This window comes from Cryptotermes secundus, unplaced genomic scaffold (assembly GCF_002891405.2).
Source record: "Cryptotermes secundus unplaced genomic scaffold, Csec_1.0 scaffold1491, whole genome shotgun sequence".
NCBI lineage: Eukaryota > Metazoa > Arthropoda > Insecta > Blattodea > Kalotermitidae > Cryptotermes > Cryptotermes secundus.
In genome coordinates, this window is record NW_019745109.1 from 306,755 (window position 1) to 333,457 (window position 26,703).

Below are 26,703 nucleotides of genomic sequence, written 5' to 3' on the forward strand. Positions count from 1 at the left end.
GTGTATTGAAAAAATATATTTTCATAGTGTAACCCAATAGTAGACACCTGAGGTACAATGCAGGCCCTCAGTAGTTTGAAGCTGGACAGCTCTGGTGTGCGTAAAAGTAGAATTTGTTCTGCGATTCACATATTGGTCTCTTTCAAGCATTATGTTCTGTAACACAGTGCATGAATCTGTCACCCAAAAGGAAAACACTGCATAATGTGACATCTGAGTACTCTTTTTTTTTTTATTATTTCATCCCTTAAAGGAGATCTAAAATAATTATGTTGTTATACTGAATATGTGCAGGTGTAAAAGAAGATGGAACAAACAAGGAAAAGGAATACTGTAGCAACATAGAGAAACAGCAACCGAAGACTGATAGAGCATCTCCACATGGGTCTTCAGGGTTGCGTTCAAATGGTGAAGCAAAGCAGAGTAAGGTGAGAGGGGTTCCACAGAGTTTTGGCTATGTGAAGCGCTCCACAAATGGATGTGCTGGCAACAAAAGTGAGCTTCGTACAGCCCAAGTGTCTGCAGTACCTCGTACAAAGTTAAAGGTGTCAGGTGGCACACAGACATGCACTAATGACCTGCAGCAGCAGTCACAACCCCATCACTACAAGTCATACTCGCTCACTGGCCCCTCTGCTAGCCAACTGTCGCAGAGTGTGCGGGACCGCCTCCTGCTTGGATCACAGAGTTTGCCTAAACCAGGCACCAGTGAACATGCTGCCCTGTTTCACCCACACAGAGGTCAACAGAGAGGTCATCGTCCCTCAGATGGCTCTCTCTCAGATACAACATACTCTAATTATGCAGATTTGCAGAACTACTATGCCAATAGCAGCCCCTATAGTTCATGGCTGCGGTATAGTGCCACATATACATCATCACTTCCAGCCAGGGCAAGTGCAGGTATGTAATCTTGCATTCTTATTCCAGCATGTCTGGATATTTGTCAGGTGTCACACCATGTAACTGTATTTGCTGGACTATTCAGATGACATATTTTTTCATTAAATAGTGGAAGCTTAATAAGAATGAAAAGTATGTATAAAAATATGGAACCCTTTTCAGCAGTTGCTGGAGCAATACACATGTAGCAATTGTGGGACCTCAAAACTCAATTGGTTATAATTACATATGAGAGAGCAAACTTCTGTAAACACTTCTTATGACCAAGATGATACTGAAGATGATCTTTTGTACATCAGGTATAATTGCTGCACAATATGTGAGAATTTGGTTTACTTTACCTTGGTAATTCAGCTTGATATGGTAGTTCTTCAATATTCAGAACCAAGGCTAACATCTTCAGTAGCACATAAACAATTGAAGCACAACACACGCTGTATCCACTTGTCACCAATTTTAGAGGTCTCATTTAAGATAGTGGTTTGTACATACAGCCCTTTCATTTTACATAAAAGTTGTCATACAAATTCTTTGTTGGTTAAAAAGTTTCTAGAATGTATGTTTGTGTTCTTTGCTGGATCCAGCAACGCAGACCCATCAACAAAAAGATGCCTCTGTCTCCTATAAGCTGACATGCCTTTCCATACAAAATCTCTGTCACTTAAACCATTTTCTTTCTGTTCATTATCAACATCATTCATTCAGTAATACATAATCACCCACAGAATATTCATTCTGTCTTAATCTAATAAACTTTGTTCTGAAATCCTCTGTTTAAATTCTCTGACAGTGCAGTTGATCTGCTCTCCCCATGTCATCCTGTGGATCCAAGTGTACAGCATATTATGTCTCAGTACAGCCTTGCATTTTGTGTATGGAAGCAAGTGTTCACAATAAAATGTTAATTCTTTATTGGAAAGAATAGACAGTTTCAGGCTAGGCCTATACTGACATTACAGTTGTTAAGCAATTATAAACACTTATGTGCAGCAAAAAGGAAAAACACACTCTTGACATATTATATAGAATTACAGAATGCCACTGTTTGAATGTTTGTATTAACCATATAGAAATAAGGGATGAATCAGTCATAATTCTGACACATTGCCTGCGTTCCATTCAGAAAATATATGAAACAGAAGCGCCAACAATTCATGTACCAGAAGCACATGACAGAAAGAGAAAATTCGTGGTGGAACATTTAACTTCCCATATCACCATTAGTAACTATGACAAATTTTGTAAATAATTAAGATTTTCATCTTTAAACATTTGAGGAATGTCTTAAAAAGTGGTCATGCAAAGGTTGCCTTAAGCTAGCAGCATTAATTATCACTCTTTCAGTATGTGGGATGGTGAAATGTGATGCATATTATTGGTAAAATTAATATTTTTCATGTCTTCTGTGAAAAAAAGAATAGTGAATTTGATTCCATCACTCAAATCTCATGCCTTGTTGTCCTCTATTCTAGCAGCAGGCTTAGTGGAGGCAGACAGTGTTGAGTCTCTGTGCTCTCTACCGGCACAGTTGCAACATCATCGTGCTAGCCTCACTCATGCCCGTCTGTTAATGCATCAGAGAGAGAGCAGTGCATCACCAGGTCCCCGTCTCAATCGTAGCAACAGCATAAGGTAACTTCATTGACATTACACATTGTTCATGGATTGGCTCTTTCACAAATGTCTGACGCATTCTTCCTCATATACTTAAACTGTTTTGTCCTTTAAAAAATGTTCTGTAAGCACTCGTAAAGACAGTGGTGCTTGTGTGATGTTGCGTAATTGAATGATCCCCACTACCTAACTCACAAACAAACTTTGATTTTGTCTCAGTTTATCCAAAATCTGTTCTGTTTTAATTCATCATTTTATATATTCCTTAACACATGGCCATTCTTCAGGTAAACTTCTGTATGGGAAAGTATTGGGGGCATGTGGTAGCATAGTTGGTTGAGGCACTATACCAAAGCCGGAAGGTCGTGGGTTCAAGTCCTGATGAGGTCATTAGATTTTTTCAGTTGACCTAATTCTTCCGACTGCACTATGGCCCTGGGGTTGACTCAGCTTCTAACAGAAATGATTACCAGGAATATTCTTGGGGGTAAAGGGCAGGCGGCTTGTAGGGCTGACAACCTTGCCGCCATCTATGAACTGATTGTCTAGAAAATGTGGGAACTTCGACATCTCACAACCCTATGGGCCTCCATGCCCTGTTACAGGGATACCTTTACTTTACTTTACTTTACTTACTTTATGGAAAAGTATTGGATATTGATCATGAAAGTCATGGTAATGGGGTGGAAAGTGTATTATGATTACCTAGGCTTCAGCACCTTGGAAACTTGGATTAGTGTGTTGCTGTCCATTGCAATTTGGGGGGGGGGAAGTGTGAAAACAGGTCAGGTATGCTGCCTGGTGAAAGAAGATCATGGTGTAGGGATTCTTACAGTTTAAAATTAATGTGTGATATGAGGCCTGATGATGGAAATAAAGTTGCTGTAGCACTTAACCCCTTGCTTCAGCCGAGGTTCCAGAACCTTAATTTATGTTTCACTGCTAATACAGATTCACAGTAGTGAACTGGAAGAATAGATTGAAGTCCATATTATCTGTCATACCTTTCTGCTTAAAATTCACTTGAAATGCATATACCCATCATTCTGACTTCAAATGACAGAATTTGTTTCTGGTGGTGTGATTAGATGTTGAAACTGTATTGCTGAAGGTCCATTATAATAACTGTAAAATTGAAAATCTACTGATCTCAATTTTTGAAGAGGATGTAAGATGTACCTTGAATTTCCTTTTGTTGAAATTAATTAAGTACAAATTGCCATTAATCAGTGTTTGTATACATATAATATGTATTAAATTGAATGCTAGTAAATGTTATTAAATAAGGAAATAACACACCTGTATGTTTATAACTCCAGTAAATTTATTGGTTATATATCTAGTTTATTAATTAATTTTGTATGCATTAATATTCATTGTACACATGTAGAATTAGATGAACCGCTTTGTCAAAAACTCTGAAGATTATAGTGGGAAGAAACATTTTCTTACCATTGACATATGCTGTAGATCAGCTGAAACTACAGCCTTAACGCTTCCACAGCAGAAATATTGCATCTAACATGTCTCTTGGACTGGTCTATAGTGGGTTCTAAGATGAAAATTATTTCAATGTTCCAGATCCACCAAATCTGAGAAGATGTACCCGTCCATGCTTCAACGCTCAGAAGAACTGGATCCCTACTATGGGATTCCTCTGTGTTCAAATGCAGTGAGCCACTCCTCCCAGCCCACTAGTCCAACACCCAGCCAAGTGTCCCAGGGCACAAGCTCCAGGTGTGTCTGTCCATCTCACCGTGCATTATGTGACAAATTATTTCAGTGATAAGGAGTCATGAAACTTAGCTACATAAATGGAATTATCATTACTTTGATGGCTGGAGTATTAAATTGAAAAAGATAATATTTGAAAATTGAAGCTCCTTATTCTAACATGAAGACATAGACTGTAATCTCATAATACAGTTTTGCCAGTTATATTTCTTAAAAATAAGAAATAAAGGCAAATAAATATGTGGTTAATAATATATGCTTATTATAATAAAAATGTACAGTAATGTGTAAATTTGGAGACATGTATCATAATGGAAAGTTTTTCTTTCTGGAAGAGCCACCTATTTCCTAGCCATCTGTAGTAATGTTTCAGAGATGTGAAATGTTCAGTGTGTGACAATATGCTCGCTAATTCTGTAGCCTGAACCCATGTCAAATTTGTACAGGGCTTTTAAAAAATTCACATTTTAAAGTTAGGTGATATTAACCTGCTTATAAAATTTCTTGCAATGTTGTTTTAATTCTGACTCCATTAATGCCCCTGTGTGACTATGTGCTTGCTGATATTTTTCATAAGAATTTGTTTTTACCAGGGTAAATTAAACTTTAATTTTTGAGAGGGATAATGTAAGTTAAGTGTCCAGCTTTGCAGATTAACACATTTATGGCTTGAAGTGTAATTGTGATACCAAAGTGTAACAGTGAGCAAAAACTAACCTATTTTATAAGAAGCTTATCATGTGAACAAAATTCCAGTGTTATTGAGCTGACTGGATTTAGCCCTCTGATTGGTAAGCATTTGTTCTCTCTCTACCAAGCCACAAAATAGATGATTATATATTCATGTGTATTGCATATATCACATCATTTTCATAACTCATGTACATTTTTTTCAAAATGCTGTTCCCGTCTTGTCTATATTAGTAATTTAAATTTTGAATGCATGAATTAGGTCGTGTTTTTTATCCAAAATGACCTTATTTCAAGTTCATTCCATTGCACATTACGAGACTAGTGTCTCATTCAGATTTTCGTTATGCATATGTTCTGCTTCCAAGTTTGTATGGCTGTACACATGTCCAGACCTTTACATATCACTTTCTGTGTGATGCTTTGTTACACCTGTCTTGTAAACACGATCTTATCCATTTATATTACTCTAATATGCTAAAAGATAGCACTTCTAATAAGTCCACTTTGATATATGCACACAAAATATCATGTTGATAGTTTACACAGCTACACGTTATGAGTGAACTTGTTCGTGATGTCTCAGACCCACCACAGAACTGAGCTAGTTGGCTCAAGTGGTAACATTTCTGACTTGTATTCTGGAGGTGCCTGGTTGGACTTGGATACTGACTGTATTGTGACTAATGTTTTTCATGGTTGTACTCAGTCTCTTCAGCCAAGTGTCAGGATAGTTCCTTATAATAGGCCGCAGTCACTTACTTCCTCATCCTTTTCAGTTCATTGCTCACTCTTACACGGTCTTTCAACCCTGTATAGTCTGAGTTAACTGACAGTGTTGTTGAATGAACTATGAATAAAAAATAAATAAACCATAATGGAAACATCCCCCACTGATTAGGTAGTTACAAATATTCTACTACCCTCAGCTGCAGTGAACAAAAAGAACATGAACTTACTAGTACCCAAGCAAATATTAGCAGTTTATACATTAAGCAAAATAATCATGATAGTTATAGAAGACACTTACATTACAGATTTAGAAACCTGAGAGAGAAAACTGATTGCTTAATGTATGTTTCAATTTTTAATCCCCGAATATTTACTCATCTACACACTCAGTTTTATTTTCTTTTGTTACTGTATTCTGTACATCCATATGTAAATTTATGGTACTGAATAAAAAAACATCTTTTGTAAATAAATCAGTTTTATAAATATTCATGTCCTCTGTCTAGTTTGGCAAGTGAAATTGTTCTGCAATTCAATATTTCTGAGAGAAAACAACCTTGGAAAGGGTGTATTCTGTAATGTAGTATACAAAACTGCCATTGGTATTCTTGGAAGTTTCCCATACTGAATTCCAATAAAATCTGTGAGATGTTTTTGAGAAACATGGAAAAGTATCTTCATGGCCTTACATAAACTGGGCTTCGTTATTGACCAGTATAGCTGAAAATCAGAAATGCACACCTACTTCTTATGAAAGTCTTACATATCAAATTTCATTAAAATCTGTGGAACAGTTTCTAGGATGTATGGAAGAGTCCAGTTATGGCTGTATATAAACCAGACTTCATAATGAATCAGTATGGCTAAAAATCAGACTTGCCATACAATTTTTGGTGAAAGTTCCCCATATTTTGTATTAAGAAAATCTGCCTAATGGTTTACGCTCTGATACCAGATCACAGACAGAAGAGAAAACATGACCTCCATGTAATCCCCCCCCCAAGCTCTGTAGGAAAGGCTTAATAATTAAAAACATCTACTGAAATGAAAATTTATGCAGAATTTGAGAATTTTAATTTAAAAATTATACATAGATTGTAATACTATATTTTGTTTTCAGATTTTTAACTGTTATATAAGTGTATGAAAATTAACTAGAAAAGATTGTGCATTTTCAGATTCAACTATTCGCCAATCACAACATCTGCTTCTAGTCATGGGCTGAGCCGAATCAGTATCTCTCCATACTCTGGTCTTCTTTCAAAAACAAATTCCAAAGATGATGAGAGTAAGTATAAATTGAACATTTTATGTGTTTTTATGTTCGGCTTAAAACTGGAAACTGTTTTTTTTTAGTAAAGGTTATGGCCAAGTTACTGTATGATGAAGGAACAAATTTGTATATAACATTGTCATAAGTACACTTGCTCAAATGATAATGATAACTCCTAAAAGTTAAGCAAGATGAAGCCTTTTTTCATATTACACACAAAGACAAATACTATTGATAAAGATACAGATGTAGGTTAATGATATTCCCAGTGTTTAAATTGTCAGTTCATAATGTTAATATAATATGCCGATTTGTACATTATAGAATACTGCTATTAATTTAGAACTTTTAATATTTGCTTTTATTCAGTTCATGGCTCTTCGGTTAGCCTGGTATCTACTGCATCTTCACTGTACAGCACACCAGAGGAGAAGCAGTCCCATGAAATTAGGAAACTGCGTCGTGAGCTACAGGATGCGCAGGAGAAAGTTCATACCCTCACCAATCAATTGTCAACAAATGTACGTTTACATATTTACAACATGAACTTCCCTATAGCTTTTTAAATTATAATGTGCCTCTTTAACATCCTTCAGAAGGGCTACATTTTAATATTTCCATGTTGATCTCAGTTCCTGTGGGAAACCTTAAGTGCGAATATCACTGTAATATTATTGTTAGCTTGGTGTTAGATGGAAGATATAATGTGTTCAAAGATATGATATAGATTTCAAGCTTAGCTCTTTTATAATGGATAATGCGAGAAACATGAATGACACATGAAATAAAGAGACTGAAAGTTTATTCATGCTCTTAGTGAAGTTCATTGTGAAGACCATTTGTCACTCTGCACATCTCATCAGTATCCCAAATCTAACAACACTCAAGTTAAAAGGTCTGGAGCTGTGGACTCAGCAGGGTCTGTGATTCTTTGCTTCAAATTTCTTCTGTCATTAATTTTTCACCTTTGATGCCACATGTTTTACATAGTCACAGAGGTAAAATTGTAACAATGTAATGTTCAAAACTCAAAATGAGCAAGGTTTTGAACCTCTTGTTTCAGTCCACTGACTCAAGAAATGTTCCTTTAGATGTTGATGGTCAGCCTGTGGGTAGGGAAGTGAGGCTCCATCAAGTTGACATTTTTATCTTCATTTTACGATAACACATGAAGTTCCAACATATCTACAGGCCATTTGAAGCAAAGAACCAAAAATATGACTTAATTGCCCATGTATCCATAATGTGTATATATTAAACAGCTTTTAGTGCATACAATTTCACTTGTCACTTCACACTACATGTTTCGGCATCATTCTGCCATCCTCAGGTGTATTAATTACTGCCTGCCATCAAGTGTATATACACATTATGAATACGAATCAGTGTAACAGGACGCTAAAATACAGTATATACACATTATGGATACGAATCAATGCAACAGGACGCTAAACTACAACATTATTAATAATGCCCATGTATAATTATTCAGAGAATAGAAAATACTCAGTAAACTTAGATAAGTTTGATGGTGGCTAATCATGTCCATTTTACATCTTCTAGGCACATGTGGTATCTGCTTTTGAACAGTCATTGTCGAATATGACACAACGTTTACAGCACCTCACCTCAACTGCTGAGAGGAAGGTAAGAAGAATCGGGTGCTGAAATTTAAGAAACTTAAATTTTTGTATCTTGTATGAGAGTTTTTGTGAAGATGAAATTGCCATTGCTCACTATAACATGCTAAGGCTTAGCTTTAGTTATGGATTTTCCGGAATTTGGGAAGAACTTTTCTCTTGTGGCATATTATTGCAGTATATAGCAATGCATTAAAGATTACAAGCTAAGCACATAACCAATATGCAGTGATATTTTGAAATTGGCTTCATCTAATCTTAATGCCAGTCTGAGGTGGTGGATTTGCTGTCATTTGAAGAAAAAAAGGAAGTGCATAACTTATACAGTCACAGAGACATTATCCTGTCTGGACAAACTGAGGCTGTAAAAATACCTTTAGCTTCAGCAGTTTCACTTGCAGTCCATTTTACCTACGTCATGTGGAGCTGATTATGTAAGACTGCAGAAACAAATGAAAAACTAATCTCTTATTCTGCCTCAGTGTTTTGGTATGTTAATTTTGAGTTGTCATTGGTCACACCTTCCTGTGAATGATGTTTTTCTTATTCATACCTGTGATCAGTTTCTGTTCCTGTCTTCATTGTTGAGAGATATTTTCAGCCTTCTGCATTCAGAAAACTACTGGATAACTGTGGCTGATTGAGCAGTGCTCTGAAAAGCACTCTCAGAAGTGCAAGAGACTGGCTGAGGTTTCAGCCTCTTTTAGTTGTACAAGATCATGACACACAAGTGCTGTCTGTCATGCTTCATGATGCCTGATGGACTGCAGCACAGTGTGACATGCATAGCCTTGCACTGCTTGTGGCAGGTGGCTTATCATCTGTTAATTGGTATTGGTCTAACTGCAAGGAATTGTGGTAAGACGTTATGTATCTAGATAAAATGGCTCTTGTATTAAACTGTATTCCTCTTACAGTAGTTTGTAACTACTTGTAAAATACTGTTTTCTCCAGAGGAAGCATTGAAGATATTAAATTTTCATTGTAAACATGCAGTTAGTCTTGTGCATTTTTGCTACAGTTTATGAAGTACTGCTTTTATCACTGTAGGATTCTGAACTGTTGGAATTACGTCAGACAATTGAGTTGTTGAGGAAACAAAGTGTAGAAGCTGGATTAACATCAGCGCATATTCAGAGCATGTCACCATCTCTTGCCCGAAGACATACAATCAACATTAATGCTGGGGCACAAGGTAAGCATAATGAAACATTGGTGTATCATGTTTAGTTTTGTGTTTTAGGAAAGTTGTATTGTGAAATGTGATTAAGATTGTATAATTGTTTATATAGGCTTACATGCTTCTTAAAAAGGTGTACAAATATGTCCCCTAATATGAAGTACATGTATTTTTTTCAAATGCATTATTTTCAAATATTGGTACAAATATTTTGTTTGTCGACAAACACCGTGATTTTATATTTCAAAACAGCATTTCAGAGACTAGATTCTTTCTCTGTCTTCAGGTAAAACATAGGGAGGTAGGACTAGCTCTATCAGTTGGGCCCAACTGAGTAGGTTTTACCTGAAGACGGAGACAGAATACAGTGTCCGAAATGTTGTCTTATTGTTGCAAAATCTATAGAAAAGTCTTGCAGGATCTTCTGAGGAAGGCTGTGGCTCAAAAAGGGATGTTTTGCCAGTGATGATGATGATGTTCCAAAGTTGCTTCACCCTAAAAATGACAACTGCAGTGTTGATCAGCTTATTCCAAATAATGTTGTATTTTAGCGTCCTGTTGCACTGATTTAAGTTCATGATTTATTTAATATTATTTTAATATTTTTAACGTTTGACAATGTATATGATAGATACATATTTTAGTTATTATAATGTGTGAACATGGCATGCAATGAACTGGTTTGACGTGGATAAGTAAGCACCTGAAGATGGCATTATTATGCCGAAACATGTAGTGCGAGGGAGAGAAGGAGATAAATGAGTGTATGCGCTGCAAGACGGATTAAATAAATCATGAACTTATTCCAAATAGTTGAAGTTATGCATGACACTCTGCACATGATACATTTGGTGGTAGCACTGAATGAACATCAGCAGCAACACGATAAAATTGCTTTACTTTTTTGTTCTTCCTAGTTCTTGCTAGCTGCAGCATATAGATTGAAACATTTGAAGTGGGGTTTGTGTAATATATTCTTCCAAAAACGTCTTGTATTTTTATGCTGTTACATTGTATAGGTGGAAGCAGCATGTTGCGCCAACTGTCCACAGATTCTGTGTCAAGTATCAATTCCTTGTCATCGGCCTGTAGTCTGTCGAGTTCTGCTCATGCCCCTGACAACTCTACTACCTCTGCCAGCAAGAAGAAGAAGAAAGGTTGGGTAAGTATCTTATCATACCATTTCTACCTTGCGACACACACAGCAGGTCTACATTTGTTCAGTATTGTATTCAGGAAGGCCAGTGTTCTTCAGCATAATGAAACTGATCCATTATGCAAAATATCCATGTACAAGAACAGAATGTTCTCTTTCGTAGTGAGGAAATTCTACTTTACTGCACTAAATTTATGAATTATGTTGGTGTTAATCAGTACCTAAAGTTTTGTTATATTTTAGTTTTGCAGTAGTAAAGTTCAGATACATTGAAGGTTGGTTTTAAATCTAATTGCTTGATCGTATAAAAGGCAAGGAAGAAAAATCATTCTGTTATGCCATTCTATAAGTCTTTAAGCTTCCTCTCTTTGTCTTTACTTCATCCTTTCCTCTCTTTTATCCTTTCTGTTTAAGTGTACCTATGTTTTTAACGTTCATGCTTGTTTGACGACGACGACGATCTATCATACTGAAACAATTTCTCAGCCATTAACAATGCTGTGGTATTCTGCAGGTAGCTCTCTTCTCTTAAGCTGTCCCTTTTTTAATTCAGTGATGTAAGTCCCTGATGTGAGCGTCACTTTAGTGTGAAGTAATTCTCTACCCTTTCTCCTGTTTGCATATTTGCTTCTGTTGATATCACATACAGTGTACCCTCTGATGTCAGTTTACATGTTATAGATTTTCCTATGTGTAACTAAATAGTTGCATTATTCCCACATTACCTCTTCCTGTGATGTAGTACATTATCAGTAATTAATCATTTATAAATATCTCTCCTTGCAGCTGCGTAGTTCCTTCAGTAAAGCATTTTCACGTTCAAAGAAAAATAAAAATGGATCTGTGTCTGATGTAGAGGACTCCCGAGGACTGAGCTCAGATATTTCTGCCCCTTCCTCTCCACTTCTGAATGCACCGCATCATATGAATGGGAGTCAAATTAAAGGAAGCCAGTCATCCTCTGCGTAAGTGTTGCTGTTCTGTTTGTTTCTTTTTGTACAGTTACTGTTTCAAGTTATGAAACATGTTTAAGTGCAGTTTACATGCAGCCTTTGGTAGGTGACACTACTCTGGCTAGTATAGGGTTTTTCTGTTAGATGATTGTGGAATGGCATCTGCTGAGTCATATGTCATTTAAAAACTGTGGACTGTGTCATGCAGTGAAATTTTGTGTGGTGCCATCTTAGATTTCTTTTAAATAATCAGCTTGTCTGCATTAGGTTCTCATTCATATTAGTATGGAAATTCACTACTCTGAAATCTGTTAAAAACACCAACATTTAAAATATTTTCTCTATGAAATGATAAAATACTTTTGATTGAAAATGTTCCCATATGATTGCTGTATATTTTACTCTCTGAAATATTTCCCATTTAAAACAACTTCCTGCCAAGAAAACAAGTAACAGATGTGACAAAAGTAATATTTTACCCATTGTTGATTTTTATATCAAAATTTGTGTATGTAATTTAGCAAGTTAGATCTGCTGCTTCAGTTTCGTATATTTTCATTTCCTTCCAATGTGCAGTGATGAGAGGGGGGAAAAAACAAGGTGTACTCATTCTTTGTTAACCTTTATCGGCCTGGCCATTTAAATTCCGGTAATGGCCACGGGCCGGAGTTAATTTAAATGCCCGCCATTGTAGAGTAATAAAAATTGTAATCATGTTACTCAGAATGCTGTGATTTCTACAATTTTTGCGATGAACGAAATAAACGCTGCTTTTATCTAGAAAGAATATAGAATCAGATATTGTAATTTACAGATTTTAGAATCTGTAAAAATTGTTACATTGATTCAAAAAAAAAATCCCCAAATTTTGGGTGTCTGTCCAGAAAAATGCATAAAGCTTCTGCACAAAACGTTTCTGCAGTATAAATGCATGCTGCTGACACACTGTCTGGCTATGTCTTATCTGGTAAGAGAGGAAATTTTTATGCTTTTATAGCACTGGAACTTTCTGTATACAGGAGTGAGGTCAGTCTCTCAGAAACATTGCCTGTGTATATCAGCCACACAAGAAGTACTGTTATGCTTCTTAGAAAGGCCCCCACATGGCCCCTTGCTTCTACGTGCTTTCAGTCTTACGTACCGCATTCTGAATGGTGTGATTTACGAGCGGCCTCTCAATTTTGGCTTCTTCCATGCGAAATGGGGCCATGGTGCATAGTTGAAATTGCGATGTTTTATAAGCGTTACGAATAGAGGAGACCACTCACCATCACTGGTCTACTTCCTGCTGATATGAGACTGATGTTGCGTGTGCGCTTCGTGTGGAAAACAGAGTTACATACGGACAAAGTGCATGAATTGCGATGTCGGACTCTGCATTCAGTTACATGAAAAATTCAGTTAGACGATGCAGGAGGGAAGACAGCGTACTTATAAAGCTGGTGTCCAAAAATAATATAAGTAGAACAAGAATTTCTATCTTAAAATTAGATATTAAAACACTGTGTGTACGCGTGGACTGTGAGTCACCATACGGTGTCGTTCGGCCACTCGGCTTTACTTTAAAGGTCCCTATACGGGGTCTTTCAGCTCATAAAGGTTAATTAGATGTTTTACTAACTCTCCTTACAAGGACAGTCAGTCAATAACACTGCAGTCTCAGAACTTAAATCATATTTTATGTGTTAGTGACTAGACTCTTGATTTGGGTTGCTAATTGGATTTAGGGGACTCTTCGACACTCTTAACTGCAAATAGTTACAACACTGACACTAATCTACACACTTAAAAAATCACTACAGCACATTCTGAGTATTATTTTGTTATATCTTTGCTGCTTGTTGCTTGGTTACCATCTTCGCTAGGCATTGCTAGGTTATGGCTAGTAACCGTGGAGGGTCTTCACAGGCAAACACACACTGCCACTGCTCACTTACAGCTCATGCACTGCACTCGCCAACCACTGACTCAAGACTGGCTGGCCCCTGACTTATAAATTGCTGCTGACCTTTACCAGCACAGTGATTCTCATGAATGTATTTTACTGTCTCACATATCTGCTTGTCATGCAATTGTACTCCCTCACTGGCTTCCAAGTCCAAGTCCAAGTCACATTGCGACTGACGGCCCGTCAGTCTGTCTGTATTGGTGTTGAGCTCCGGCTGGGGCTCATGACGAGATTTTTTTTTTCTTTTTTCTTATATGATAGTTACTGTCCTGTTCATTTGGGGCGCCCTCTCTGACAAGAGGTCGGGTCTGTCATTTGTCAGTCATAGTCTGTGTTAGTAAGTCTATTGTCAGTATTTACTTATATTTACAAATTTAATCTTAATTCCTATTTCTATGTACAATATATATAGAATGCCTCCGTCAATCCAGGCTCAGTACAGCAGATTTTGCCCTATTTCTACCAGTATGCACTACCATGGCAGTCTAGTCACTTGAACGGTAGTATGCCTGACCGCCGCCAAGTAAGGCGAAGCCCAACACAGAAAGTATAAGAGGCTTGTCCCATTGGCCCTCATTGTATAGCCTCAGGGTGGACAACATAGAAAACACCACCTCCAGTGGTTCCTCTATCATTGTGTGTTTATTTGCTGTCTAGCAATGGCCTGCTTGTTTGATGACATGGGAGTGTGTTTACTGTCCCATTGCCTAACAATGGATGAGATACCTGTTTCCACAGGAATGTGTTTATCAGCCATTACCTAGCAATGAACAGCTTTTCTTGTTAAACTATTCCCTGGTGTCACAATATTAATTTTCTTCAACAATTATAATCTGCTTGTTTATCTCTAGAAATACTTTTAAACCATTTTTCCTTACCGTTATCTGGCTGTCATGTAGGTGGCTTAGGAGAGTATTGTAAGAAAGGTAGTAGAAACATATTAATGTCAGTTTACAAAAAACGGTACAGAAACTGTAAGGACATCCAGTAATATTACTATTCTGAATTTCTGCTTTTCAGCATCAGAAACCAAGTTGTCTCAGGCAAGTGGGCAGTCATTTTATTCAGGCCCTGCTAGTCTGTATCTGTCTGGTTCTGTATCCAAGGGCTTCGGCCATGTAAGGATGTGTTGGAGCGTGCAATAAATACAATACAGTACAATACAATACAATATCCTAGGCTTGTGTATGTGTTGAGTGGACAGCTTCTAATATAAGAACGTGTTTTGTTTCATTCAAGCATCTATGATAAGGAGCCTCATGAAGCACGGCCTGATGTTGTGGAGGAGCTGAAGAAGCAGCTGAGAGAGAAAGATCTTGTTCTCACAGATATTCGTTTGGAGGCACTTAGTTCTGCACACCAGCTGGAATCTCTGAAAGATACAGTCATCAAAATGAGGGTGAGTAAATGAGAAACCTCAGGTGGGTCAGGCTGTTACTTATTTATGTTCTACTTACATGTAAATGATTTGACTCTTCATGAACTGTTAAATTACAGTACCAGAGTACAGGATACTCTCAACTTGAATATTTGACGCTGGATTTAAAGTCTCTGCCTTAAGACTATATGCACTCATATGAGGCATTTAGCCACATCCTTAACTTATTATCAGCTGTTTGTTGAGCCAATAGAAGTTGAAGGTTTGATTTTAGATTGTCACATGCCATGGGAACTCTAGATTTAAAATTTCCGGATGAAGTGTTTATATTTCTCACAAGCTTTTATATGTTAATGGGAGCCCTATAAAGGCAGGGGAAATGATAATACTACATATCATTTATGTTCATGCCCAAGCCATGCCTCATTTATAATTGGTCTGTCTCAGAAATAATTTTATCCACATCCTGGACCATTTCCATGGAATGCATCTTACAGTTTTTATACTAGCTGTCTAGAAAGTTTTGTAATTGAATATGATGAACCTTCTTTGTCAGTTATATGAATATTATATATTGTCTGTCTTATATGTGATGTACTTAACATTTCACAGATACTGGATCTGTTTCCATTATGAGATGTAAGGGGAAAGATATGAGTCAACTGAGCTCGTTAGAAAGAGCTAGTCTGGTTAGTGAAACTAGCTCTTTAGCAGGCCCAACTGACTAGGATTCTTTCTTCTTATACACCTGCTGATGAAAATGGATCCAATTTTTGAAACCTGTGTATATCAAATATACCCCAGATAGTGGATATCATGTGTGAATAATGACTCGGCCATTGTTACAGACATTTAGAGAATTCCTTTTTTGTCAATATAGTGTCTTCTTTTTTTGTCACATATGCTGCAAAGTTTGTTTGTGCAGTGAAAGCGTATGTTACAGATTGGCACACAGTCTGTTCTCCATACAATATTATGTCTCAGTGGCAATGCCTGTCCTCTGATTAAATCATATTTTAAGTTGGTTATTTAATGATGTTAGTATTGAGAATGTATAGCAATGGATGATTAATGAATGTGGAGCAGTTGGTGGAATGAGAATTGGCAAGGAAAACTGAAGTATTCAGCGAAAACCTACCCCAATGCCACTTTGTCTATTGCAAATCTTACATGACCTGATCTGGGATCAAACTTGGGCCACTGCAGCCTAGATTCAATCCCAGATAAGTAGAACTTTTGTGTGTTTGCATGCATGCGTGTGTGAATGTGTGCACAGAGTCTTTGAGTGCACCTGGTATGAAATAAGATGCAGGTTAACTCCATTAACAGAGGACCTCTTTTGGTCTCAGGCTTCTCCCTCCCTGACCCTCTAGCAGGCTGAGATTTTGTTCGTACCAACTTCATCATCTTGTCCCGTATAATATTGTCACATGATTGGGTAATTCTAGATATGGTTTGGATTATTAATTGGATTTATTTGGCTCTTACTCTCGTAACTACAAACAATTGTGAAAGTCTGACTAAGTTACATGCTTCAAAGATCACTGTAACACATCACCGCACACATAAAGTGTTCTCAGTCTTCACAAGCTGTTGCTTGGTAGCACCTTCCAGTGGTGAATGTTCCCCTTCTTCTGGGTGCCTGAATTGTCTCTGGCCTCAGCTCAACTCTCAACCACCTTAACCATCAATTGAGCTACTAGTCCTCGTTATATAACCCTGGCATGGACCGCACAGAAAACATCTCTTTCATTATTGTGTGTTCTCTCATTGTGTGGGAAACATGTCCACAGAGCTGTTATACTGTCACCTATTTATGCATACATAGTGTGTCCAGGTTCTGTTAGGACTGTGTTCATTAAAAATACAAGATGAATTATTTTCAAAATTTCACTCTTTTTATTCAAAATGGTCTCCTTCTGAATCAGTACATTCCCTTTGGATGTCCTGGATGGTGTCATGATGGTCTCCTTTCATTGCCAACTTAACTTTTTGGAACAACCAGAAATCTGCTGGAGCCAAATCTGGTGAATACGGAGGATGATCAAGGACTGCGGTTCCTTTTCTGGCCAAAAAATCGTGCACGATCTTCAATTTGTGGGGTGGAGCATTGTCATGGAGGAGTGACCAGGAACCTTGCTCTTGATATTCAGGTCGAATTCAAAGAATTCTTGCCCACAAACGATTGAGGACTCTGAGATAATAATCAAAATTCACTGTCTGACCTGGCAGAAATTCCTTGTGAATGATTCCTTTGGAATTGAAGAAAACGGTTAGCAGTGTCTTTACTTGGCTCTTTTGCATGCACACTTTCTTTGGATTTGGCTTCTTTGGGTTCAACCATGCTGCACTCTGCCGCTTTGTGAGAGGCTCATATTGAAAACGCCATGTCTCGTCACCAGTAACAATTTATTTTGTAGATTCTGTATCACGTTGGGCCGACCATAGCATGACTTTGCAGTGTTCAAGCCTGGCATGTTTTTCATTGCTTGACAGCATCTGTGGTACAGACCGTGCACAGACCTTCCGTTTGCCCAAATCCTCAGTCAAAATTTGGTATACAGTACTTTTTGGTATTCCCAAAAGCTCCTCAGTGAGTCTTGCAGAAACATCGGTCTGATGCAAGGATTGAGATCCTTTTTTTTCAGTGCGACTTGTTTTTGGCTTTGATGCATGTGGAGCATCTTCAATGTCGTCCCTGCCTTCACAAAATACAGTATACCATCGAAAAATGTTTGAGTGTCTCAAACAATCACTACTGTACACACTTTTCATCATTTCGTATGCTTCTCCTGCTGTTTTGCCTAACTTCAAACAAAATTTGATGTTGGCTCTCTGTTCAACCGCCATTTATCGAGCGTCAGAAGAGTACTGTTACATTCAAGGTCGGAACACATGATGTAGCGATGCTTGCACTTAGAAATTATAGACGACCACAGCTGAAACTTCAAGAATCTTAATGCCACAACTCGCCAACAGATGGCATTGCAGGGCAAAATTTAAAAAAATGAGTCCTAACAGATCCTGGACACACCGTGTATGTTACATGGCAGTGGGTCTCACATGTCACAGTATGTATCATGCTTTTTCATGTCAGGTACACAATGCAGACCATTTATACAAAACTCTAGTATAGCCAGGTACCCACGATAAACAGTTCTGTATTTGTATTCAAAGGGCGCTATGAACATTTTGTGCTGTGAAAGAAGACATTCACAAGTCTCTCTTCTACAGTAATTCCTCCACTAAAGCATCTTCATGTCACTCATTTACAGAATGAAATGTTAAACCTGAAGCAAGATAATGAACGACTACAGCGAATTGTTACAAGCAAATCACTAACATCTTCACAGAGTTCACTTCCTATTACAGACAGCTTGGAAAGAAGGTTCAGCATGACTGAAACATCAACACCCCTGCCAACAGGTTTGTCATTTGAGCATCATTATAATAATAATAACAACTTATTTTATAAAGAATAAGTAATGTCTCTGTATCTCCCTTTCTAACAATAACAGTTTTCTATGAGTCGTTTCTTCTGTGTTAACTATTATGAGGGTGAATCAGAAAATTACTGTATAAATATATTTCTACAAGACTGTACATAAANTGGTCTGTGTGCGCACTTCTCCCCTCTACTTTCTCTACTGTCCCCTTCTCTCCTTCCCCTTCCGAGCCGACTTAGCGGCCTAACATCTGGAGCTCTAGGCTCTTGGTTTTCCAACCGTCGATGGGGTAGGTTGTTCTCGTTTCGGACCACCGGTCGAGGTCATCCTCGACCGTCTAAATTAATTTCTCTACATAATATTCTATCTTAGAAGAGCGAACTCTGCAATCATTTTCATACAGGTATTTACATTATGTTTGTATTCTTTCTTTATTAGTATAATATATTTATTCTTTGTTAATATTTGATTTGGTTATTTCTGTTTGGGTATTTCCGCCTTGCTGATTTCTTTGTCCTCCCCTGCTCGCCCGGTCCTGTGATCACGTGAACCTATATGCAACCTGAAGGATCCTCTGTAGGGTACTTACGCTTCACTACCAGATTGTACATAAAACCGATATGTTAAACATTCAGGATTGTAGTTCACCCTAAAGTCGCTTTTCCACATAATTGCCCTGTACATTGAGACATTTATCCCAATTGAACACCAGTTAATTGGTGTCATCTTGGAACTACTATGAGCCCTTTGCCTATATGGTCTTTTTGCTTCCATGACCTCAGACTTTTGTTTTAATTGATGACCCGAACAAGGTCCATGTCAGAACGGTACAGTATGTGATTCAGAACCACCAAACCAAACTTCCTCAGGCAGGTAAATTTTCTGTCTGCCCTAATAGATAGATGGTGAAGGTATGAAACTTACAAATTATTCCAGCAAAATTTAACAAAATTTGAAACTGTTCTGGTTGAAATTATGTGCAGATATTTAATTATGCAATTATTAATCTATACTCTTAGGTAGATTTATCATATCATTTTGCAGGAAAGCAAGCATTATAAATTTGCCTGAACTGATTGTTTTAAGGTTTCTCTTTCCACCTTCATAAAGGTATATAAATATTCTTCAAATTTTATGGCGCTACTTATCATCTGTGGTTTAAACTATTCACTTGTTTTATTATAATTCTTTATTATATTATTATAATTCTGTTCCAGACCCAGATGGCAAGCGTGTTGTAGTTTCAGTTTTCCTTGGCTCACATGGAAGTTACCATAAATATATAGAAGATGGGAATACTCCATCATCATGTGTGATTGCAGCACTTTTCCTAAGTGGGAAAACAAAATGGGACATGTTGGACTGCCTTATCAGGAGAGTTTTCAAGGTACAGCAGATATCAGTCTCAGTATTCAAGAAAACCTAGCCCAATACCTAATACAGCAAAACTGTAGTAAAGCAAGTATGGCTTATAACGAGGTCTTCATTCTAACAGAAATCATTCGAACCATCAGTTTATTAATGTTACATGTTCCAAAAGAACCTTTTCCTGCACCTTCATCATAGCAAACGACTAGCCACCCATGTCTTCTGAACCAACTGCACTTGCATTTTGGCTTCTAATGCTATTTATGACTAGCAGCCTGTAGAGCTCCCATTAACCATCCTCTCTTCCCTGTGCTTGTCTAGGAGGAAATTTGCATTCCATAATCTGACAGTAGCTTAACCCCATGACATTATAACCATCCAGAAATATCCATCACTTGATATCCACTGCATTGTACAATATCTTCCCCTCCTTGCTGGACTGGTTTTCTCTTCCTCTAAGCTTCTTCTGGCCTAGGAGGGAAGATTATATTGCAGAATACAACTGCAGGTGGATGTGTAAAGTTTTATAACATCAAATGTCTGCTGTGTTTCAGCTGCTGCCGACTCCAAAATACCTCCTTTTCTCACCAAAAATGGAAAATATGGTGAAACTTCGATTTTGCATTCTCTGATTTTGTTTTCCCCCAGTTTTCATTGATGATAGCTAAAATCCCATAAGAACAATAAGAAATTTTACATTCTTACAAATGTATGTTGTTCATGAATTTGAATTTTATTTTTCAAACCTCATGTGAGCTGACCAATCTCAGACACAAACACACCTTCATTCTCACTGTTACACTTGAGTAACTGCAGTCATTTTTTTTTTACTAAAAGTTTGTTGCAGATGATCTGTACATGATACTAAGCATTGTATGTAAATGTGGCATCCCATTTATAAATTAATTTTTTATCTGAAATATGTATAATAGAGCAAAATGGAAAGCATTTAGGATAAATGATGAAATGTAGTGTTTTAATGCACATTGCTGCACATATTGCAACACACATCAAACTGGCGTCAAATTTGGGACTTTATGTTGGTTATAGTGTAAGAAGAAGAAGAAGACCAGAGACAGAGAATGGAGCACTATAGAGACTAAAACATTGTATATGAGATACATTTGCCTTATGCAGGTAATAGATCAAAACCAAGAGCAAATGTACATTCTCCATTTGCATGAATGTCCTTATATAGTGGAGCGATGGATCTAAAATCTCCAATCAAGATAATTCAAGGACATCATTTGTGTTGCAGGAGTATGTTCTGCGAGTGGATCCAGTCTCAAACCTGGGCTTAAGTGCGGAGTCAGTATGCAGCTACCACATAGGGGAGGTCGTGCAACACAAGGACAGTCAAGTGCCTGATCTACTGCCTTATGGGTATCTAGTCGGTGACTCGCAAAACAGTATTTATGTCTGCCTGAAAGGTGCTCTCCACAACTGCAGTGTAGATGCACTTGCCTTTGAGACTCTCATCCCCAAGTCAATTGTGCAAAGGTACTGTGTAGACATGTTCTCTAGTAACCTTCCTGTGTTACATGATTTTTAATTGTGCTTACTGGAAAACTGAATATTGATCTCAATTTATCAGTGAATACAAACACATTCATAACACAATTCCTATAGATTTTGTTCCAGTTTAAAGCAATGAATGTGATGTCTACATTACAAATTATATTTTTCACTGGACTTTAATTTACATTAAATATAATTTGTTGATTCTTTGCTTCTAAGATCTTCAAACAACACTTGGTACCACTGCCATAAAACAGAGAAACTAAAATTAACATACTTTAAGTGTGGAAGTTGTAATATCACTTCAAAATGCCTGAAGCTCTGTATTTTTTGGGTATTTGCAATGCACAGGTACGTGTCACTCCTGAGCGAGCACAGGAGGATCATCCTTTGCGGTCCAAGTGGCACTGGGAAGTCTTACCTTGCCAATAAACTAGCAGAATTTCTTGTACTTCGTGATGGGAAGGAGTCCACAGCTGAATCAATAGCCACCTTTAAGTAAGTTCTGTTAAACTTGAAATGAATGTCAGATTAATTTTTAGTGCATGTTGGCATGAATGTTACTTTTGCTTCATTTGAGGGTACATGACCTGAGTCTGAGCTGATTTTCTAGAAAATGAGGGAGCCTAGACATCTCACAGCCCTATGGGCCTCCACGGCCTGTTGCAGGCCTTACTTTAAGGGTGTTCAACTTGCCCCAACACTCTTATGAGTGTATTGTATGAGAGTATTGCAAAATTCTTTCTTGAGAAGTGTATTTAGCATATATTCACTCCAGGAATTACACAGATTGCAGACTTTCAGCAGGGACTTGCATACCTTTCTTGTTGTTCAACTAGATTCTGTAAATGTGCAGTTTCAGTGTTCTTGCAACTTCTTGATGCAGAGGTCTCTTTGAGAAACTGATAACCACAGCAGGTGACGAAATTTTCCACTTGTTATGAAACTTGATGTTGCATTAGTGTTATCAAGAGACCGCCATTGTACCCTGCCCTAAGCTAGTTGAATCAGTTCCATGCCATGCCATCCTGTTCTTTTAAGATTTATTTCAATATTGTCCTACCATCTATGCCTAGATCTCCAAAGTGAACTTGCTTGAGGTTTTCAGACAAAAATTTTGTATGCATCTCTCATCTCTATGTATACAACAAGTCCTGCTAATCTCAAGTAAGGAAATTTCAATTAATATAGTTCTGATAATGTGATTTTCTTATGTTTACACTAAGGTAGTATAAGGCAAAGGAGAGGGAGTAGATAGAAAAAGAGTGAGCAAGAAGGGAAGCGGAATGTTTTGAGAAATATGATGTACTAAGCTAGGCTATGCACATCTCTTAACTAATGTAATGTTGTCATTTGATACCAGCATATTTTACTGTACTAAGTTGGAAGCATAAATTGCATCCAACACATTGAACTTGACTCTACTGAAGTTGTACACTTCTTCAGAGAATGTATCCTGTTGTGTGTATCAATATATTGTGACGCGTTACCTTACGTCCATCACCGCGACAACCGCCGCAATTGGAACGGACACTTCCACGACACTGAATACGTGGAAACTGTGGAGTTCCCGCAGTGACAAATCGTAGCAACGAATTGTCGTTGAGTAAAAACGGATGAGACGAGGCACGTTACCGGTGTAATCTATAAGGAACATTCCCGAAGCAACAGATTGCCGAACACATGAGATCGAACCTTGGCGAGGGGTGTCCTTTATTGAGTCTGCGTGCACCTTATATAAAGGGCCTGCTCTCGAACGGGAGTTGAGAATATTTGAGTATTGAGTATTAGAATATTGGAGTATTGAATATTGAGAACGAGACAATCTTGGGATAGCCGCCGCCAGAGACAGTTGAGATCCAAGCACGGCCAAGGATAGTTGAGACATCGCATTGGAGTATTGGGCCAGAAGTCAAGTGATACTGCAAGCGATAATAATTGTAAGGTGTGTAAGAGTGAGTGTCCGATAAAGATTCGCAAAATACGAGACCCACGTGAAGTTTTTTGTCGTGTGACATACCCAACACTTGACAATATCATTTTTATATATCCATCAACATAATAGTCAAATAAATAACTCACTTCCACATTTGTGTCATCCAAGTTTATTTAACTTATGATACAGCTACGTAACGTGTCGGCTATAACAGAGCCATCATCAGGCGATACAATATGTAAAGTCAAAATCCTGAATTGTAATTCTTATGGATCCATATTACAAATGTCATGTATATTATAAAATGATTTATAGAATAATTTGTACCGTTTTATGCACAGATTAATTATGCTCCTACATGAAGAGTTTGATTATGTTAAAATAACTAGTATTGTAGTCTTCCTAAAATTGGTATATACAGTTATGTTAGATTAAGATTTTGATGCACGTGTTCATATCATTTAAATTATCGAAACGGTGTGCTATTTTTTTGTATTAATGTTACACATCATGTGTTAAATCACTTTTAGGCTTGTTATACATTATGCAGTTGAATCATTATTGTCATATTGTTTCAGTGTGGACCATAAAAGCAGTAAAGAACTGCGTCAGTATCTTGCCAATGTAGCAGAGCAGTGTGAGAATAATGCATCAGACCTTCCCTCTGTAATCATACTGGACAACCTCCATCATGCAGCTTCTCTTGGAGAAGTGTTTAATGGCTTCCTGAACGCAAAATATTCCAAGTGCCCTTACATTATAGGAACAATGAATCAAGCAACATGTTCTACCACCAACCTACAGTTGCACCACAATTTCAGGTAATTTAAATCAGGTTAAGTCATTATATGGAACTTTCTGAATAGCAAAACAGTAGACAATAATGAGGACAGTAAACTCTACTTCAGATATTTTTTCTGATTTAAGTAAAATCATTTACATCCATTCTCATTTCCATTAGAGTAGGTTGTCTTATGACAAAGTCTTCTCTGTTTTTCTCACTCCTGTCAAAAAAAAAACCGTTGCAGTTTCACATAGTAACCCATTAACATGCTTTGGTCTTTTAACTGTGATTCCTTCCAAGACTCTGTCTGTTCTTGAAAGCAATTCTGAATCAACTGTCACCTTGCTGATCCTGTCACTGCTTCACTGAAATCTTTTAGCCATTTTTCCACAGTTCCTAACAGACTTTTTTAGCTACTGTGACAGCACCTTTTTAAAATAACTAAATTCATGCTTTATATTCTCTTGTTAAGCATAATTACTTAGTCAGTTCTCAAATAAGGACACAGGATGGGAATGATAACTTAATATGAAATTACCTGTCCTTGCAGGTGGGTTTTATGTGCGAACCACATGGAGCCCGTAAAAGGTTTCCTTGGTCGGTTCCTGCGACGACGCTTGTTGGAAGCGGAAGTTCAGGAAGGTGTACGCAACAATGATCTGAACCGTATCTTCGACTGGATACCAAAGGTGTGGCAGCACCTCAACAAGTTCCTTGAAACACACAGCTCGTCTGATGTCACTATTGGTGAGAAATTATCAGTTTAGACTTGAGTTTACCATGTGGGTCATCACATATGCTTTGCACCTTTCTTTTGTTTGTATTTATGTAAAAAATTGATATAAGTATTATCTCATTGCAAATTGTGTGCTCTCTTTCATGTTATATACTGTGTGACTGGTCACTTGTGCAATTTGTTTTCAAAAATCATCCTTTTTGTATTTCATGTCAGCCCAAATTTCAAGTTCTTTTTATGACATGCGGAGACCTAGGTAAAATGTCAGAACTGCTGGGTTTTTGGGCTTTGTCCATCAACCAGTATTCTTAAAAAACTAGAGCACGCAACATTTTGGAAACTGGATTTATTTCCATCCTCAGGTGAGAGGGTAGACACCTACTCTATTGGGTCCCTTAGAAAGAGCTAACCTAAATCACTGGTCCAGAGTATGTGTCTGCCCTCTCACCTGAGGATGGAAGCAGGTCTATTTTCTGAAACATCATGTTCTGTAGTTTTTTAGAATGCTGGATGATGGACAAAGTCCCAAAACCTGGTGATTCTGAGTGTTATACACCATTGTCAGAACCCTTTAGAATCTAAGTAAAATGTGGGGTCAGAATGAAATTGAGTGGTGAATTAGTTTTGTCGTTTGCTTGTAAGGCTTAGCATTCCATTACCATTGTTTGAAGAACTGAACACAAACAACTGACCTGCAGGTCTTATTATGCTAGTGGGAGTATTACCAAAATAAATACAACTTTTCTTGTATGTAAACACCATCACAGTTACTGTCTATAGTCTTATTTTTCTAGTGGTCAGCAGTTGGTTGGGTGGTTTGTTTCCAGTGGCTACATTGTGTTTCTCACAACAGATAATGATTTCTTCTTGTTATAAGGGCACATATTATGAGAGAGAGATATTGGAGAGGATCTGATTTTTGGAATAACTTGCATGAAGCATAATACTTCGGTATAAAGATTTACAGACTGACATGACTGGTTATACTTACCCTGTGGCCATATACTTGTGAATCACATCTTTACTCAGCATTGTCTGGATTCACTTCCTCCTCCTTATTTTCTCATGTTCTTCTCATATTCGAGAGCCTCGATAGCGCAGACAGTATAGCGACTGGCTACGGACTGGATGACCAAGGGGTTGGAGTTCAAGTCCTGGCGGGGGCAAGAATTTTAACTTATCCAAGTTGTCCAGACTGGCTCTGGGGCCCACCTGGCCTCCTATTCAGTGGGTACCAGGGGCTCTTTCCCTGGGGGTAATGTGGCTGGGCCTTGAAGCTAAGCATTCACCCCCAATTATTGCTGAGGTCAAGAAAACATGGGTATATATATCCATTCCCCCATATGTCTTCGTGGTGTAATGCTTAATTAGTTAAGCATAGAGACACCTTTACCTTTGCCTTCTCATATTCACAAGAGGAAATGTAAGTCACATAAGGTTAATAAACAGGAATTTTGCAAGCAGGCATGATGGATGTGTATGTATATGATAATTACATAGCAGAGATATGTGTAATCACATGCAGTATGCATCGTTAATTACAAGCCTCAGAACACTTCAGAAAATGGTTGCAAGCTGATGCTGCAAAAATGAAAGATTACAAATTTTATAAAGACAATATAAAGCAGGAATACTATATAGAAGACAGTCTAACAGCTTCTGATAGCACGTGACCATAAAACAAAACTCACATTTTGGATCCACAACCAAATGG

General features: G+C 37.6%; 1 protein-coding gene across 2 annotated transcripts in view; it reads left to right on the plus strand.

Moving 5' to 3' along the window:
- Positions 1 to 26,703, plus strand: part of LOC111875055 (neuron navigator 3) — a 132,192-nt gene that overhangs the window by 93,865 nt on the left and 11,624 nt on the right. For both annotated transcript variants that reach the window (XM_033755698.1, XM_023871094.2), the window contains 16 exons: positions 295 to 903; positions 2,376 to 2,535; positions 4,099 to 4,254; positions 6,852 to 6,961; positions 7,316 to 7,467; positions 8,510 to 8,593; positions 9,637 to 9,781; positions 10,786 to 10,928; positions 11,709 to 11,887; positions 15,063 to 15,222; positions 18,477 to 18,627; positions 19,865 to 20,034; positions 21,274 to 21,515; positions 21,885 to 22,031; positions 24,048 to 24,290; positions 24,804 to 25,000. In XM_033755698.1, coding sequence (XP_033611589.1) covers positions 295 to 903; positions 2,376 to 2,535; positions 4,099 to 4,254; positions 6,852 to 6,961; positions 7,316 to 7,467; positions 8,510 to 8,593; positions 9,637 to 9,781; positions 10,786 to 10,928; positions 11,709 to 11,887; positions 15,063 to 15,222; positions 18,477 to 18,627; positions 19,865 to 20,034; positions 21,274 to 21,515; positions 21,885 to 22,031; positions 24,048 to 24,290; positions 24,804 to 25,000 — 3,048 coding nt within the window. The remainder of the gene's footprint in view (positions 1 to 294; positions 904 to 2,375; positions 2,536 to 4,098; positions 4,255 to 6,851; positions 6,962 to 7,315; positions 7,468 to 8,509; positions 8,594 to 9,636; positions 9,782 to 10,785; positions 10,929 to 11,708; positions 11,888 to 15,062; positions 15,223 to 18,476; positions 18,628 to 19,864; positions 20,035 to 21,273; positions 21,516 to 21,884; positions 22,032 to 24,047; positions 24,291 to 24,803; positions 25,001 to 26,703) is intronic.